This window comes from Megascapheus bottae, chromosome 11, assembly GCF_031878675.1.
Source record: "Megascapheus bottae isolate mThoBot1 chromosome 11, mThoBot2.hap1, whole genome shotgun sequence".
Classification (NCBI taxonomy): domain Eukaryota; kingdom Metazoa; phylum Chordata; class Mammalia; order Rodentia; family Geomyidae; genus Megascapheus; species Megascapheus bottae.
Window position 1 is genome coordinate 23951572 of NC_143519.1, and position 19241 is coordinate 23970812.

General features: G+C 39.0%; 1 protein-coding gene across 1 annotated transcript in view; it reads left to right on the forward strand.

Moving 5' to 3' along the window:
- The window catches only part of Tbc1d4 (TBC1 domain family member 4), a 64298-nt gene that overhangs the window by 35631 nt on the left and 9426 nt on the right, over positions 1-19241 (forward strand). The window contains exons 10-13 of the mRNA XM_090342034.1: positions 7567-7727; positions 10064-10273; positions 15398-15556; positions 17139-17297. Coding sequence (XP_090198160.1) covers positions 7567-7727; positions 10064-10273; positions 15398-15556; positions 17139-17297 — 689 coding nt within the window. The remainder of the gene's footprint in view (positions 1-7566; positions 7728-10063; positions 10274-15397; positions 15557-17138; positions 17298-19241) is intronic.

Below are 19241 nucleotides of genomic sequence, written 5' to 3' on the forward strand. Positions count from 1 at the left end.
GAGCTTATATAGCCTCAAACCAAACAAGGCTCATGAAATTAATTTGAACAAAGTAGAAAGCAAATCAGATGTGAGTACAATCAAATAAATAAAAAACCAGTGAATACTCAAATGTAACAAAGATTTTAAATATGAGCCCAAACAAATCAAATGTGGACCCAGTCCAAGAAAATCAAGAACGATCCATCTAAGAAGAGTAAGATTTTTTGGAACTTACTAACGCAGAAGACATTTGTGAAACTAAAGAAGGTCCTTTATTATGAAGACCTTTGCTTAGATCCAGTCTCCCTTACTTCAAGTTGGTCACTTAATACCTTATTAATTGCATAAAACCTGTAGGCATAGAGTCTAGAAAAGAGTAGGGTTAAGTATAGACTAGCAATACTATTTTTAAGAAGCACCTTAACTTGGCATTTTAGAATCAGGTTCTAATACTAGCATTTGTGGCCAGGGCCACTATCCTGAATTGCTAACAACACATTAGGTTGCCATTAAACTGGCTGAAGAAAAGGATCCCAGGTCCAAATAATTAGCCCCAAATTTTTGTGAGCTAGTGGATTTATTTGTGTAGAATTGAACTTGTGTAAAGTTTTTTTTTAATCTTACTTTAAATTCATTTTAAACATTCAATAGTCTTTGCTTGGTACTTAAACTGTAATTGTGTCTGATGATGAAATATGTTATTCTATCATCAATGTGTGGATATGCTTTGGATCCATTGGCATCTTCTTATAACAACTCAGGTTTTAAGCTTATATGTAAAGAAATTATGTATACTGAATTTCATTAGTCAAAGTAAAAGACAGATTATTTAAAAATTGTAGTTTTTTCATTTTCTTATAAAACATAAGGTTTTGGCTGTGACTTACTTGCAGTGTAGTTGCAGCTTTATATTTATCTTGTATTTATGGATAAAAAGAGGAAAATTATTTGTCATGATTCATCGCTAAAGTATCCTTATGGTGATATATAAAAATGCCTTTTTACTCTAAATCCTGATGTGGGATGTATTTTTCTGTGTGCTAATGTTGTTCCTGTTTTCCTGTTGTACTAGACAGGACACTGCTTCAGAATCAAGGTGACTAGAGAGTTAAATACTTTAAAACATTCTTGAGTTCTTTTTGTGAACGTCATTATTAGCTTAAGAAGCTATTTGAGTTGTCTGCTGAACGCATGCTGTCACAGAGCCACATAGAGGGCAAATATGCCTTTGTAAAAGGTCACGGATCACAGTGAAGATGATTGCAGACGGCAATACTGTTTCTACTCTTGTTGCTATTCCAGCATGACATTCCATGTGCAATGGGCTTCAGTCAGAGTCAAATTTAATTTAAAAACAAAATGAATTTCCTACTTAGTAAATATATATGCTACAGGAGGAATTTCTTCCCATCCTTAAAATACAGAGAAAAGCTCAACCTAGAAGAAAAAGACACAGCAGATGGAATCTGATTTTCTCTTTGCAGCAATGAGCACTAAGTCTGTTTTAATTCACCTTAATTCTTGTCACTCTGGTGACTGCTAAAGGTGCACAGGGCATCCTTCTATTCTGAATACAAGAAGCACCCAGTTCTCGCTGATGGATATTCTTTTTTTTCATGTATTTTTATTGTAATTAATAGAAGGGTTACATGATATTTGCCAGATAGATGGTGCATTAATTCACATACATTGATACCCTTTCACATGTCTTGGTCCCCATTTCCCTCCCCCCACTCCCACCCCTCATCTTGTTTTCCCCGTTCCCTATCCAATTTCAAATAACCAAATACAAATATATCCGATATATCAGGTAACAAAGTGAGATACTGTAACAATATGAGATAACCAAGGGACAGCAAAAGAGATGAGAGATAACATAGTACCTTAAGAACAACAATCATTCATTATATGGCTTATGTTTCTATATCCTAGAGATACTTTCATTTAGCGTCCTACTATATGGCCTTTTGTATCAAGGTTTTGCTCTATTGCAAATCTCTGCTAGGAGAGACCAAGGTTTCTACTGATTATGACAAATGAGGGAAACCATTGAGCCTAAGTTCCTTTGAGTCTGGCTTACTTCACTTAATATGATCTTTTCTAAGTCTTTCCATTTCCTAACAAATGAGTATTCCTAACGAATGGATATTCTTAACACGCGTCTTGGTAACACCTCTTTTTCATGACCATACATGCTTTCTCAGGAAGATATCTGGAATCCCTGTTGACCAGTGTAGCTGTGAACATCTTCCCTTCCCTCCCTTCCCCTCCCCTCCTCTCCCCTCCCCTCCCCTCCCCTTCCCTGTTCTCTCTCTGTGTGTGTGCCTGTCCTGGAGCTCTAAAAAAATCATCTTTTGTTCTAACCTAAATAATTTTGTGATTAGACCCATTCTCTGAGGCTTTTCTAGTTGGTAGTTCATTCTAGTACTAGCTTTACTGTGTTTTAACTGATGGTGAGCATGGATGTTTCTTTCTTGAGAGACATAAAGCAGAAACTATAGAGAGTAGAAGAAAGCAGAGAAGCCAGGTACCTGTGCTATGGTTCACACCTAAGCACCATTGGCTCATGCCTGTAAGCTTAGCTACTGAGAGTGCTGAGCAATCTGAGGACTGTGGTTCAAAGCCAAATCCAGGCCATGAGACTCTTATCTCTAATTAACCACTGAAGAAACTGGAAGTGGAGCTATGGTCAAGTGACTGAGTATTACACTTGAAGGAAGAAGCTCACTACACAGGCCCTGAGCTCAAACCCTTATACTAGCACCAAAAAAAAAAAAAAAAAAAAAAAAAAAAAATCTGCATGTACTGTGTAACAAGTTTAAGGTTTAGGAAATAAAACCCTTTTGTTTTCTTTATTCTCTTTTCCTACACATTGTTCCACTGAGTAATTTATCACTATTGACTCACTTTGAAGCTCAGACACCAGATATTGATTTCCACTGGGGTGATCGAATCTCAATTCAACTTAATGAGTAAAAACTTTCCGTAGCATGACAGATGTAGATCTTACGGAAAGCCAGAATTTAAAGTCTTAGTGTTTCTGAGGCAGTTCTGAGTTAAATTGTACATTGGATCCTGTAGAACAAAAGGAAAGTTCTTTCAGTCTGTTGGCACTGTCATGCATTGTGAGCTTGATCAGAGATACAGTCAGTGTGCAGTCATTAATTTGGGCTTTCTGTGATGTAGCTTTAATTTGATGAGAGGGAACTGGAAGGAAGTTGGATATTGGTTAGCCCATAGAAGGGCTCACCTCTGTACAAGGTATGTTTGCATCACCCTAGAGGGAGGATGGCACCTTAGGAGTTCAGACCCAGTACTGCCTAAACAAAAGCAGAAACAAAACAAAAACAACCAGAAAAAAAGAAAGTCTAAAAGGAAACATCTGAAAATGCAAAGACTGTCCAATTGCTGGGCAAATATCAATCACACTGAACAGCTGTAAGTCACACCTGTACACAGGTCAAATCCTTTCCTGACGGCTGACTTCCACCAGTCTTCTCTTACTGAGGGAAGCAGGGTGGTTGGCCTATCATTCCCAAACCACTTTTGAGAATGCAGATACTCAGGACAAGATTTGTGTGCTTGATCTGTCATGATTCTTCCTTGCAATATACTATTATCTTCAGTTTTGACTGCTAAACTTTGGGTCCTACTGGCTGCTACAGTCCAGGTATAGGAAAGAAATTGTATCATTCACATTTATAAGATTGAAGGACTTAGGTAGAATTTTTTTCTTGTTTGTATTTTGTTATTTACATATTCTATTATTGTTTATTGTTATTATAAAATAGTAAAATAATTGCATACATCAGGTGAAGATTACATTTCTTTTGGGGCAATGTCATCCCCTTCCTCAGTCTCTCTCCCAGTTTTTCCCTCCCTTCTCCACCCACATGTTGTAAAGTTCATTTTCCACAGTGTCTGGTGGGTACTGCTGCTGCAGTAATTCATCCTTTGTCCCTCCATTTCTGTGCCTCCATCACACTTCTAAAGGCAGATAAACAGGACAGAAAGAAGACAACAGTAAAGAAAAATGAAACAAAAGCTCTTGTTTCCATTTCCTGGAGCAATGGAATTTTAAAATATGTATGGTGGTGTAATGGCAGAATACTTTCTGCATGCATTTAATGACACATTCCCACAAAGCTTATGTTTCATAATCATCAATTACAAAATGGGGATAGTTCAGTGCAGTTTTCAGTACTTTCTAAACATTTGGTATGACATTAATAGTGAATTAAGAGTGATTTAGTCCCAGCATTAAAATACAAACATTTACAATCTTTTAGTTTGATATACTCTAGTTTTATTAGGACTAGTCTGAAGAAAGATAAACTAATATTGATTATGAAGCATTGAAATTGGTGCTTGGACGTGTTTTTCATTTAGCTTTCAAAACATAAATTAGATGGCCTTTTATAAGGAAGGGTCAACACCAGGAAAAAAATAGGTACTTTTTGTTCATTAACAGTTATTGCTGATACTTACCGACAGCAACAACAGCTCAGTTCCTATTTTTGGCAAACAGAGCAACTAAAACTTGTTGCCAGAAAAACTTAAAGGTTAGAACTAGTACTGTTTAAGAGAAGGTAAATCTTTTATGTATTTGTAACAAGTTACCCCAGCCAAATTTTTTTTTTTTGCCAGTCCTGGGCCTTGAATTCAGGGACTGGGCACTGTCTTTGGGCTTTCTCAAGGCTAGAGCTCTACCACTTGAGCCACAGCCCCATTTCTGGCTTTTTTTCAATGTATGTGGTACCAAGGAATTGAACCTGAGTCTTCGTGCACGCTAGCCAAGCACTCTACCACTAGTCAGCCAATATTTTTTTTTTTTGCCAGTCCTGGGCTTGAGCTCAGGGCCTAAGCACTGTCCTTGGATTTTTCTCAAGGCTAGAGCTCTACCACTTGAGCCTCAGACCACTTCCAGCTTTTTCTAAGTATGTGGTACCAAGGAACTGAACCCGGGTCTTCGTGCATGCTAGGCAAGTACTCTACCACTAGGCCAAACTCCTGGCCCCATCAGCCAATATTTTTTATGTCTATCTCACTTAATCTTCTGAACTATATTTTATGTGGTTTTTTGATAAATTATTCATGCATTCAAAACTTATTTATTGAGTGTTACTGTTTGCCCATTAGTACTAGAAACTAGCAACATAGCAAGTTGGCTATTTTAGCCAGTAACTGCTGTGAAATATATTCTGAGGACTTTGAATATTTATCAAATGTACATATTATAGAGAGCATTTGAATCACAGATGCTAAAAGGGAAATGTTTGAGTTACTATTTTCTAAAGCAAAAAATGAAGAAACTAGTCAGTGTCACAGGGAATTTGAGGATTTGGAACTTAGTAAGTTCAACATTTTATGGGGGACAAATAACAAAAGAGGTGTGACACTAGAGATTTATCTTCAGCTACTTTAAGAAGTATCATCTGCCAGACATGGTGGATCATGCCTGTAATCTTAAGCTACTCAGGCACTAAAGTCCAATTAATCTCCAATTAATCACCAAAAAACCAGAAGTGACACTGTGACTCAAAGGGTAGGGTGGTAGCCTTGAGCTGAAAAGCTCAGGGACAACCCCTTGGGGCCCAGGGTTCAAATCCCATAACCAACAAAAAAATTTCATACTGGAGCATGGCCTAGTGGTAGACTGCCTAGCATGCATGAAGCCCTGGGTTCAATTCCTTAGTGCCATATACATAGAAAAAGCTGGAAGTGGTGCTGTGGCTCAAGTGGTACAGTTCTAGGCTTGAGGAAAACCCAAGGACAGTGCTCAAGCCCCAGAGTTCAAGTCCCAGGACTGGCCAAAAAAAAAAAAAAAGACAAAAGTTATACACACACACACACACACACACACACACACACACACACACGTATACACACCATCATCATTATTATCAGAAAATCGCCCCATGGGATATGTCCTTTTCTTACTCTTAATTTAGCACATCCAAAGGATGATATTTCCAGATTAGAAATAATTGGACTGCTTGTTAATTAGAAATTGGAAAAATCTAACAGGCCAGAATTAAATTACTGTCTGCTTATTTATTGTATCTGAGAGACCTGGGGCTTTTAAGCTGAGTTTTCTTTTCTGATTAAAGATGAAACATCTTGGTTCCATCAAAAGCCCTAGACTTTTTTTTCCTGTGGTATCACTATTTACAAGGATAATGAAGAAGATACTATCTTCATCAGTGTCTCACGAAAGCCCAAGAGCTTTGAAAGCTTTAAAATGTAAGACATCCCTTCCACTAGCAATTATTGTATGGTCTCCTGGTTCCAGAATTAGTCTCAAACGAAACTTTGAGTCATGTTTACCTGTTGCACGTACGTAGGCAGAATAAGGCAGAGTGGTCTTTTTTTAAAGGAAATGAAACACGTTAGAGCAGACCAGTATTTCCACATGTGGATTTCACAGAGCACAAGTGTTGGATGACATCACATTCTCCCCACCTTATCCTCCAAACTTGGGGATAGAATGTCTTTTTCTGCTCAAGGTTGGGGTGCTCTTTCACTTGAACCAACCCTCCACATTTGAGAGTGATATGTCTTGAGTCAACTAATGTGACTAAGCTAGGGAATTCCTGTCCACAAGTCCCTCAATGGATAGTATCACTTCAGGCTTGCATATTTAACAACGTGTCCTGCTATAACAAAATCAGGTTTGTTTAAAAACAATGACAACAGCAACAACAACAACACACACACACACACACACACACACACACACACACAAAAGCTTGACTTAATTGTATTTGGCTGCAGCTTTTTCTTTTCTTTTTTTGTTTCTTAAAATATCAGCTAATATAACTAGCCCATCAGTGCCTGTAATACTAGCAACTTAAGAAGCTGAGGTTGGAGGATCATGGTTTGAAGCCAACCAGGATAGGAAAGTCCAGGAGACTCTTATCTCCAATAACCTACCCCTGCCCCCCAAAAGGTGGAAGTGAAGTTGTGACCCAAGTGGTAGAGTACCAGCTTTGAGAACAAAAGCTCTGGGACAGGATTTAGGCCCTGAGTTCAAGCCCCAGGAGTGGCACAAAAGTAAAATATCAGTTAACAGTAAGTCCAAAATTGACAATTCTGCTTGTATTAACACCGTTTATTTTCTAACATACCTAGTTATTGATTGCTAATAGTTCGTAGGCAGAACTTAGTCCCAGAAAAAGAGATTGAAGTTGTTTTTGCCAACTTTTTCTACACGACCTAGAAGAGAAGCTCGGACTGTGCATTTTACAGAATATACATGTTGTGTAGACAACCAAGTGTTTCTTAGACAAAGCAAGATCTCTTAGGCAGCCTTTCCTCCTCTTTCTGTCTACAAGTGTGATTGCTTGGCTACTTAGGACTGAGTAGAAACAGGCCAGTTTCTCATGGCGGGGCTGTGGCCTGGATGGCAGTTTTCCCAGAGTGTGTGGCCTTGGTTGTGCAGCGCTAGTGATGCCTTGTCCAAGCTGCCTTTGCCTTGTGCTTCTCCATGGCAGCATTTGCGCATGGCTTGTGCTTGCGTTTCTTTGTGAATGGCTGTGTTTTGCAATGTTTCTTGCAAGTGATATGTTTGCTGGCATTCCTCAGTGATGGAGAAGGACGGAAAAGGACCTCGTCCACCTGTAGCAACGAGTCCCTAAACGCTGGAGGAACCTCTGTCACCCCTCGCCGGATCTCCTGGCGGCAGCGCATTTTCCTGCGGGTTGCATCGCCCATGAACAAATCCCCCTCCGCAATGCAACAGAAAGGTGTGTGTGGCAATTGCAAAAGAGCCTCCCTCATGGGGTTTCATAAATGAGGGGAAGGAATGGAGCTGCCTGGGGTCTTTTAAAATGTAAGAGATTGAAGTAGGGCTGGGCGCTTGGTAGGTCATGCCTCTCAGGAGGCTGAGATCGGAGGATTGCCAAGTGGTGAAGCATCAGCCTTGAGTGAAAAAGCTAAAGAATAGTGCCCAGCAATGAGCCAGCAAGCGTGTGTGTGTGTGTGTGTGTGTGTGTGTGTGTGAAAGAGACAAGAGAGAGAGAGAGAGAGAGAGAGAGAGAGAGAGAGAGAGAGAGAGAGAGAGAGAGAGAATCACAGTTGAGAGATAACTTTCTATATTGATGTAGTGGTTTATTTTTCAGGCATCATTAAGATATGTTAGATATTTAGTACCTGCTTGTTGGATGGATAAATCTATAAGTAGGTTTCTAAAACCTGTTTGGCTTACTCCACAATGAATGGAAACTATGGAAGAACTGAACAAGAAACCATTTTTTTTTAAATTATTGGGAAAGCAAGACAGAACAGTCTTTTACATGATTCCCATACACAGTAAGGAGACAGAGATATTGAACAATGAAGAAATGAATATATTACATAAGGCAAATATCAATGAAAAGAAAGCACAGACTTTATATTACACTAGGCAAATATCAAACAATTAAAAAAAAGGCATCTAGTTTTCTCTGAATGTTAGACTTACTAGAGTAAACCAATGGTGTAATTATTATGAGAACAAGTTTTATAATACAGTCATGGGAGCTAAAAAATGATACTGAAAAGGATTTGGAAGAGAAATAAATAAACAACGCACATTGGAGACTTTAACATAGTCTCTGAAAATTAAACAAAGGAAAGCTAAATAGATTTAATATTTGAATAGCACAATTGAATACATGAATTAATATTTATACATAGCTTTGCCTCTTAGAGAGAACTCATCCCTTTTTAACAGATATGAATGATTCATAAAAATTATGTTCTCAGCCAAAAGATATTCTAATAAATCTCACTTAGTTATGATCATATATTATAGACTAAGACCATAGTTTTGAAGAAGAAAGGGAGGAAAGAAGAGGGAAGGCAGGTAGGCAGGCAGATTAGAAGACATTTGGACCGGGGATATAGCTGAGTAGTGGATCACTTGGCTAAAGTACATGAGGTCAGGTCCTGGGTTCAATCCCCAGTACTGCAAAGAAAAAGGCCATTGAAATAATTCATGTGTTTCTAGAAGGTAGAGTAAATGTGATGAATGCTGTATTCTGTACAAATTACAGTTGTGTGGCATTTAGGACAATTCATAACCAGGAAATCATATCTGAAACCAAGAAAGCCAAAAACTAGGTGTTATACAGTTTTCAAGAAGGTAGAAGTGGAACCATAAAATCATTACACACACACACACACACACACACACGTGTGTGTGCATGCATACACATGCACTTATGCATATGTGCACAGATGTTGAAACACTAAAAGAGCAGAGGCTCATGAATTACAAAACAAAAAAGAAGAAAGAAGCTGATATTACTAATTCAAATCAACTCTGTCTCACAGAAACAGGGTTATCCTCATCTCCAGGACAGGCTTGTCTCAGGGAAGTTCTAGACTTGTGAGAGTTTGGCAGGTCCGAAGATTGTGAGAAACTGAACGTGAAAGATTGTACATAGGATGGGAGGTTGAGACTGGAGGCTAAAGGGGACTTGAGGTCTTAGTATAATGGCAGGGATTTACATACGATTTCCCAGTAGTCTGTACTTTGTTCTCTGGGGTTTTAACAATCATTGAACTATTTTAAGAGTTCTGATCATGGTTGTTAATAGGAAAGTAACTGGCATAAGGGAATGTGAGAGAATGAGCTCCCGGATATGATTTAAGGGGACTGACTATTCAAGGCAGAACGATGTGACCCAGCCAGGAAAGGCCCGGCATGGTTCAGCTGTGGTCTCCTGAGGAACTCACGTCCGTGTGGGCTTAGAAGGTCACTGGACCCTGCCCACAGTATTCTGGTGGTAGTGGAGCATATACATAGATGTGTTGCAGAAGTGTGGGACGTTGGGGAAAAGCCAGCTCACGCCAAGCAGATCTGGGTAGAAAGAGGAAGTGGGGAATCAACCTATGCATTGGTTTCTCTGCAAGAGGGAGATCTGGAAGGGGAATTCAGTGCACTGAACTTCTCTAAGGGACTAGTTCCAGAAGCAACTCCATACTAGAGACACCTTTATGTGTAGAAGCTTAGCTGGAGGGAGTGTCCATTCTGGAGAAGATTCTTGTCGTCTGACTGGGGACTAAGGCATGCCTCTGACGATTTTCTTCTCTGCAGATGGACTGGACAAGAATGAGCTACTGCCCCTGTCTCCACTCACTCCCACCATGGAGGAAGAACCTCTTGTTATATTCCTGTCGGGTGAGGATGACCCAGAAAAGGTTGAAGAGAAAAAGAAATCAAAAGAATTGAAGAGCTTGTGGAAGAAAGCCATACACCAGCAAATTTTGTTGCTTCGAATGGAGAAGGAAAACCAGAAACTGGAAGGTTAGCAGTCATGCAGGGTTGAAGGCTTGGGCTGTGTGTACTTGAATTAGACTAGCTGTCCATTCTAATCAGTCCTACACTCCTATTTTGTGAGTTATTATTTGTTTCTATGACACGAGAAAGATGTAAGGATTTGCCTTTTTGTTTAATAGAATTACAACATCTGAAGCCTATGGGGGTATTTATTTGGGTCATGAAGAATGAAGATAATGGGACCACTGTGATTGAAAACTTAATGTCAGTGTGCATTGCTGAAGAAGACAATTTAAATATAAAATATCCTGTCTCTGCTTCTTTTAGTACCAGTTCTAAGACTTGAACTCAGTGCCTGTGCTCTGCCCCTTAGCTTTTTTGCCCAAGGCTAATTCTCTATGACTTGAACCACAGCTCTACTTCTGGCTTTTTAGGGGTCAATTGGAGATGAGTCTTAGAGATTTTTCTGCCCAGGCTGGTTTTGAACCATGATCCTCAGATCTCAGCCTCTTACGTAGCTAGGATTAGAAGTGTGAGCCACTGGAATGAGACAAAGTTTCTTCTTTGTGAATGTGATTTTTAACTTTCAGTTTAGTAATATTTATTACAAATGAAATATGCCTTTCAAAGAAAGTTGTATTATATCTAGTTCAACTGTTTACTTATAATTATTAAGTTCTTATTTCTGTTCATTCTTCATAAATTGTCTCTTTGAAAACCTTGACATCATTACATTTATAATTAATTTATATAATCTGTTGTGCTTTTGATGGTACTTGATTACTGCTAAGTTTATGAATAGTAGTTTTTTTTTTTTTTTTTTTTTTTGCCAGTCCGGGGCTTGAGCTCAGGGCCTGAGCACTGTCCTTGGACTTTCTCAAGGCTAGAGCTCTACCACTTGAGCCTCAGCACCACTTCGGCTTTTTTTTTCTATATGTGGTACCGAGGAATCGAACCCGGGTCTTCATGCATGCTAGGCAAGCACTTTAACCACTAGGCCAAACTCCCGGCCCCATGAATAGTAGTTTTTTAGAATATGTTTTTCAGCATTTTGAAAGGATTATATAAATTTTCCTCAATCAGTTCTAATAGAACCACACAAAGTCAGAGAGGCTCTTATTTATAGCTAACCAGTAAAAAGCTGGAAGTAGGGTGAGAGAGCAACCTGCCTTGAGTGAAAAAGCAGCTAAACTGCACCAACACCTTGAGTTCAGTTTCCAATATTGGTGTGAGTATGTACACACACATACACACACACACACACACACAAACACATTACAAAAAACTCTTATCTATCTGTCTATCAATGTTATTTTCTTGGGAAAATTGCTTAATTTACAAGGGACTTGGATTTTGTTGTTGTTGCTGCTGGTTCTAGATCTTGAACTTTGGGTGTGGGCACTGTCTCTCAGCAATTTTGCGCTAGGCTGATTGTGCTACCACTTGAGCCACAGCTCCACTTCCAGCTTTTTGGTAGTTAATTGGAGACATGGTTTTCACATTCTTGTCTGGAACGGCTTCAAACATGATTCTAAGATTTCAGCTTCTTGTATAGTTAGGATAACAGATATGAGCCACTTGAGTTATTTAGAATAATTGGACCCTTCTTAAGATTCCTGGCAAGTGAAGAATCTAGATTTTATTGTGCTGTCTTCCAAGAAGCCCTTTAAAATGAAAGTATTCACATTTCTAAGCTCATTTTCCTCATTATTGTTACTATAACTATTATTTGATTCCGTTTTTATTTTTAACAATGTTTACTTAGTTTGCAAGGACACAGTTTTCTTTTTAACTGCTACTGTCTTAGAAGAATGAAAAGTACATTAAAAGTACATAAAAAGTTAAATAGCCTTGGAGAACAAAAATTCATTTGTTATTGTCATAGCATTACCACTTGAGCCACAGCTTCACTTCCTGAATTAATATTTTGAAGCAGCTAGTTACATCTTGAACCAGTTCATAAACAGGAAAAGAGGTTGAAAGCAATGGTTACCATTTCTCAAAAAATTTAAAGCATGAAATTATATTTCAGTTAGTAGTTAGTGCAAATAGAATATTTTATTTATTTAAATTAATATTCATCAGTTATTCAGAGGGGATGAGAGGATTTCATTGTTACATTTCCACATATTGAAAATATACTTTTCAGTTAATCTTACCCACTTGATCTCTCCCCTTTTCTCTTCCCCCTTTCACCAAACCATTTCAACAGGTTTTTTCATTGTTTTAATTTCATCATTAGTCTTCATCCTATTTCATCCTCCCTGTGGGATGACATTATCTTTGTTACTATTGTATCATTAGGGCATTTGAACGTACTAGAACTAGTGAAGGTTGAAGAAAAAGAATGGAAATATGCTTTATTTTCTGTGAAGCAAAACATTAGCAAAGCTCTATGTAGCCTTGTATTTATTATTATCTTGAACAAACCCACTCAAAAAGAACACTTGAGCCTGGGGCTAGTGGCTCGTGCCTGTAATCTCTAGCTATTCAGGAGGTTGAGATCTTGAGGATGACAGTTTTAAGCCAGGCTGGGCAAGAATGTTCCTGAGAATCTTACCTCCAGTAAGCTACTTAAAGCCAGAAGTGGAGCTGTGGCTCAAGTGCTAGAACTCTAGCCTTGAGCAAAAAATAATAGCTCTGGGACACTCTGGAACTGGAAAAATAACAACAAACCAACAAAACAAAAGCAAATCAAAACAAAAACCATTTGGTTATCATAAAGAAACATTCATACTGTGAATCAAAGCCAAACTGTGTTAGAGAGACATCTAGTGTTCACCAGAGGGAATATTGGAGAGGAACCCATCTTTTGGGGGTATGGCTAGACTTTGGGAACTTTTACAACTCTGTGTAGAAAACAATGTGTTTTAAGATCTTCGGGTCTTTGGCTGTGGTTCTAAGCATAGCAATTAAAGCTAACATTTGTTTTGCTGTTGCTTCTGTGCTGTCGAGGACTTTGGGTGCATGACAAAGATTTGTGTTGCAGAAGGTAAGGAGGCCAGGGGGGCGGCGCTCTGAAGCCTGAATGACAATACAGGTCATTCCAGGATCCTTGGAAATATGGAGGGAATGCATATAATGTGTTCCACTTCCTCCTCTACTTTTCTACTAGCTATTCTAGTCGAGACAAGGCAAAACAGGGGCTGCTTTTGTGATCGTTTCTTTAAGTGAACTCTGGGCCTATGTGCAGATCTGTGAATGGGAGACAAAGTCCTGTATTATTTAAAAAGTGGAATGGTCCAATGAAAGGTTGAAGGCAGAAAAAAAAAGTGGAATGGTATTAGTTAAAGTGAGATTTTTGGGGGTATTTCCTCCTCCTCCTCCCCCCCTCCCCTTCCCCCTCCTCTTCCTCCTCCTCTTTTTCCTCCTTCTTGTGATTTACAGACAGGTAACAGTTCTATAAGTCAGATAATGAGCACATTTCTTTTTGGACAGTGTCATCCCTTCCCTTGCTCTCTCCCAATTTTTCCCTCCAGTGTCCAACCACAAGTTGTATAATTCATTTTGTACATCATTTCTAGTGAGTACCATTGCTTTGTTTGATTACCCTTTGTCCTTTTATTTCTGTGTCCCTTCCCCACCCTCCCAAAGACAGATCAACAAATAAGACAAAAAGAAAAGTGAACAAAAAGAGTAAAAAAACAAAAAAGAAACAACCCCTCCCCAGAACCTTTTATTTCCATTTCCTGATATTCATTTCAATAAATATTATTTGGTATGACCAGAGGCACATAGGCATTGTGCCTTTGTGTTCCTCTCCTATGACTATTGTCCTTTGGTTTCCCGGTGTGTGAATGTCTAGAATCCTGAATGATGTATCATATCCCAGTGTATTTTAGATCTAGCTTCCAAATATGAGGGAAAACATGTACTGTTTGTCTCTCTGAGCATGGCTTACCTCACTTAGCATTATTTGTTCTAGATCTATCCAAGATGATATAATATTGTTCTTTCTAATGGCTGTGTAAACTTCCCTGTGTATATGGGTACCACATCATTTTGTATCGACTCATCTAGTGTAGGGTACCTGGGCTGTTTCCATACTTTGGCTATTGTGAATAGTGCAGCAGTGAACATGGATGTGCAAGTGTCTTTATGGTGTCCTGGCTTGTGCTGCTCTAGGTGCATTCCTAGGAGTGGTATGGCTGGGTCATAGAAGTACATTAAAAAAAAAAACCCAAGAACTATTAACCGTGAGGGCTGGGGGTGAGTGCAACTCCACGATCAACCATGCACTGGTCCTGGGGTCAATCACAGCAAACTCCCTGCTCCTCTTCAAAATTTAATAGAAAGGAACACAGAAACATATACATGAGTATAAAGGGAAGTGTGGAGATAGTTGTAAAAATAAATATGTAAATGTTATAAGAGTCTTGTAGCCAAATATTTTTCAAATTAAGGGGGTCATGAGGCACTATCTTCTCAAGTAATCTATGAAATATTCATGCCCAGTCAGGTGCCGATTGCTCACACCTGAAATCCTAGCTTCTTGGGGGGCTAAGGTCTGAGGATCACAATTCTAAGCCTACTTGGACAGATAAATCTGAGAGGGTCTTGTTACCAGTTAACCAGCAGAAAAGCCAGAAGTGGAGACGTGGCTCAAGAGGTACAGTGCCACCCGTGAGTGAAAAAGCTGAGCAGGAATATGAAGCCTTGAGTTCAAGCCCCATACCAGAATGTTCCCATTTCTCCCTCTCTCCCCTCTCTCTTCTTTCTGTGGTTATCATATTTGTCCAAAATTTGAAATGTATAACATAGCCAGCATGGTTTGGTTTTTATGCTTATGGGAATTGCTATATGTAAAAGATAGATTAAAAGTTCCTTAGAAATTTGTTGCTTGTATGTCCTCATATAAAATGTTTGCAAGATGATTGGGAGGGGGTGGGAGGAGGGAAAGTGGAACAAAAACATGAGAAGGGGTATCAATGTCCAAGAAGTAATGTACCCACTACCTGAAGAATGTAACTGTAACCTCTGTACACGTTACCCCAACAATAAAATAGAATACAAAATGTTTACAAGCTGCCTTTAAACAAATACATATTAGTGGTTGATTCCTAAAAAAGTAATTAGGAATAGTTTGCAATGCTATTTTTTTACAGACATGTTGGTTTTAATAAATATTTTTAATTTTTTTATTTTTTTCAGCAAGAAGAGATGAACTCCAGTCCAGAAAAATTAAGTTAGACTATGAGGAAGTTGGTGTGTGTCAGAAAGAAGTTTTAATAACCTGGGATAAGAAGCTGCTAAACTGTAGAGCTAAAATCAGATGTGATATGGAAGATGTCCATACTTCTCTTAAAGAAGGTATTTATGATAATTTCAGTAATTGATGTATTTATTTATTGTGCTGGTATGGGGGCTTGAACTAATGCTTTCACTTGTCTTTTTTCACTCAAGGTAGGCACTCTATCACTTTTGAGCCATATCTCCAGTTAATTGGCAATACATTTCATGGACTTTTATGCCCAGGCTAGCTTCAAACCATGATCCTTATATCCTAGCTTCCTAAGTACCAAGAACTACAAGATGAGCCACCAGTAATCTTTTTAAACAGAGAAACCTTAGAGGTTTGTGAAACAAAGCTTAGATACCATTTTGTCTTTGTGGTATTCTTCTAAAGAGATGAAAATAACTTATTTCTGCCTGTTGGTGATGTGATTAATAGGGAAATGTAAATACTGGAGATGCTGACCTGAGGATGGAAGTAGACCCTTCTTCTATACATTCTGCTCCTTACCTCAGCCTGCTTTCAGCTCCTCTGTTGTTTACTGAGAAAGCAGAATGTGCCTGGGTACAAATAGTTGATTTAATTCTTAAGTTGAAATTGAAAATGAATATGTGAATATTTTACATGCAATTTCTGTTACCCAGATTGAATATATTCAAGTGAAAATCTCATGGCATGTGTAATCCGGGTATAGAAAACAAATATTTTTGTAGTACCTGAAGAAATTAGATAATCAGTTTTGTGGTTTTTCAAAAAAAAATTCTTATTGTTATTATAAAGGTGATGTACAAAAGGGTTAGAGCTAATGTAAGTCAGGTAAAGAGTACATTCCTTTTTGTACAGTGTTACCACCTCCTTTGTTCACCTGGTTTTAAAAGCCTGTGATGAGACAGGTCCTAGTGGCTCACGCTTGTGATCCTAGATATTTGGGAGGCTAAGATGGGGAAAGGTGAAGGCCAGTCAAGTCATACACAGAAGACTCCTTCTCAGCCAGTGGCCGTGTCCACTGGTATCCATCTACCTTCTCAGTGAATGTGAGGTTGAGATCAGGAGCTTCCTGATGCCAGCACAACCTCAGTGACAGAGCTGGGCATGATGGTGATCATCTGTTACCCCAGTAATGAAAAGAAGTGAAAAATAGGAGGATCATGGTCCAGGCATGCACCTATGCAAAATGTGAGATCATATCATGTAGGATGGTGACATACTCATCTTCCCAAGGTGACTGTCATCCATACTTACAACCTGGAGATTTCTGTTCTTCAAAGCTAGATTTCTGGCCCATCATTTTATGATCACATAAGAATGCCATTTAATCCTCTTCTCCCGAGTTACTAGTGGATGACTGATACTTAGACACTTTGAAATCAAACCCAGGGCCTCATGCATGCACTCTACCACTAAGCCATATTCCCAGCCATAGGGTTGGGTTTTGAATGGCTGTGCACTCAAGGAACTCAGTCAGGATGGGTGGGTATTACTGTTTGTGTAGGCTCTAGCTGGCAAGATGGCAGCTCCTTTAGGATTCAACTTGTTACCATGTGCAGTCAGTCAGCTGTGCTGTGTGATGGGAGGTGATGCGAACAGTAACTTAATGTATCACCTGGTTGAGCCACTCCCTTCCACAGTCCCAGGTCCTGCATTTTGTATTTCTTGTAGGGGTCCCTAAAAGTCGACGAGGAGAAATTTGGCAGTTCCTAGCTTTGCAATACCGCCTGAGACACAGGCTTCCCAATAAACACCAGCCCCCTGACACCTCCTACAAAGAACTCCTCAAGCAGCTCACTGCCCAGCAGCATGCCATCCTCGTGGATCTGGGTAAGTCACAATGATTGTCCCTTACAAAAGTCAATGGGTTGCCTGGGTTTTGTGTGTTGGTCAGTGTTGGTGAAGATCTCTGGACATCTGCAGAGTTTCAGACTTTCTTTTCTGGGGTAAGGTGTATCTGTTTTGTGGAGTGATCTCAGTCACTGTATTTTGTGTAGATACACTGTATTTTATGTAGATACACAATATTATAATCAATGCTGATTTGGAAGCAGGTCAAATGGGTACCAATATAGGACACAACAGCATATTAAGAGTTTCGATGGGGTTGAGGTGTGGCTCAGGGGGTAGAGCACCACCAGCTAATGAGCAAAAGTGTCAGTTCCGAGTTTGAGTCCCAGTTTCTTACAAAAAAAGAAAAATCCTAATCACATTGCTGAAAAAAAGCCTTTAGATGGCACTCTTAAAAGAAAGAGTAACAGGATATATGGTCACAACTACGCACACACACACACACGCACACACACACACACACACAAATGGATACAAAGAGAGTCAGAGAGAGAGAAAATGAGTTAGGTATGGTCATGCATGTCTATAATTCCAGCACTTGGGAGACCGAAGCAAGAGGATCGTGAGTTCAAAGAAGAGTTACCTGTCTAGGGTCTCACAAAGAATGGATTTTAGCAGGTAAACCTGCAGTGAGACAAATGGGCTCTTCCTACTCCCTAGGTGAAGGCAGAAAGGGCAGTCTTCCAGACCCAAGGGAAAAAAGGCAATATGGCAAGTGTTGATGCTATGAAAGCCACTTCAGGAGGTATGCGGATTTGTCACCTTCCTGGTATGGGATTCAGTTCTCAGGATGCGGGAACAGTTCCCATAACAGAATCTCTAAAAGGCATTTTCAGTGCTGCGTTTCACATAAGCAAAGATGACATGAATTTTATTTAAAGCTCTTTCTTTATAAATGTATTATCTACATTTTATTCACTTAAAGTAAGAACTGAGCATGGGTGTTTGTTTGAAGGGTCATCTTTTTTTCCCATTTTTTTTATTGTAATTAATAGAAGGGTTACATTATATTCACCAGATAGAGGGTGCATTACTTCACAAACATTGATACCCTTTCTCATGTCTTGGTCCCCATTTCCCTCTCCCCCCCCCATCTTGTTTTCCCCCCTTCCCTATCCGATTTCAAATAACCAAATACACCTATATCCAATATATCAGATAACAAGGTGAAATACTGTAACAATATGAGATAACCAAGGGACAGCAAAAGAGATGAGAGATAACACAGTACATTAAGGACAACAATCACTCATTATATGGCTTTTGTTTCTACATCCTGGAGGTCCTTTCATTTAGCATCATACTATATGGCCTTATGTATCTAGGTTTTATTCTACTGTAAATCTCTGCAATTCACTAGCACAACGATATTCATTGCAGCACTATTTACCATAGAAAAGATATGGAACCAACCCAGATGAGTGGATCAACAAGATGTGGTATTTATACACAATGGAATTCTATGCTGCTGTCAGAAAGAACGACATCGCCTCATTTGTAAGGAAATGGAAAGACTTAGAAACAATCATATTAAGTGAAGGAAGCCAGACTCAAAGGAACATAGGTTTCCCTCATTTGTCATCCTCAGTAGAAACCTTGGGCTCTCCTATCAGAGATTTACAGTTGAAGGGTCATCTTAACAACAAAGCTGGGATGATCCTCTTGGATAGACAGTGTATTTACAGCTGATTTTAGCAAAACTATTAAGGAAGAAAGGAAGATGGTAATTTGAAAACTTGCTTATTTGATTCCACTGTGTTTCTGTGTGCTTCTATTCTTTTCTCCTTTCTTCTCCTTATACTGCAGAATTAATCTTTCTACTAATCATTTTTAAACCTCTGTGGTAGAAGAGATTTTGAAATCTGACATTCTTGAAAATTTGGACACACTGAATTATTTCAGAGGGAAGCTAAAATTGACTTT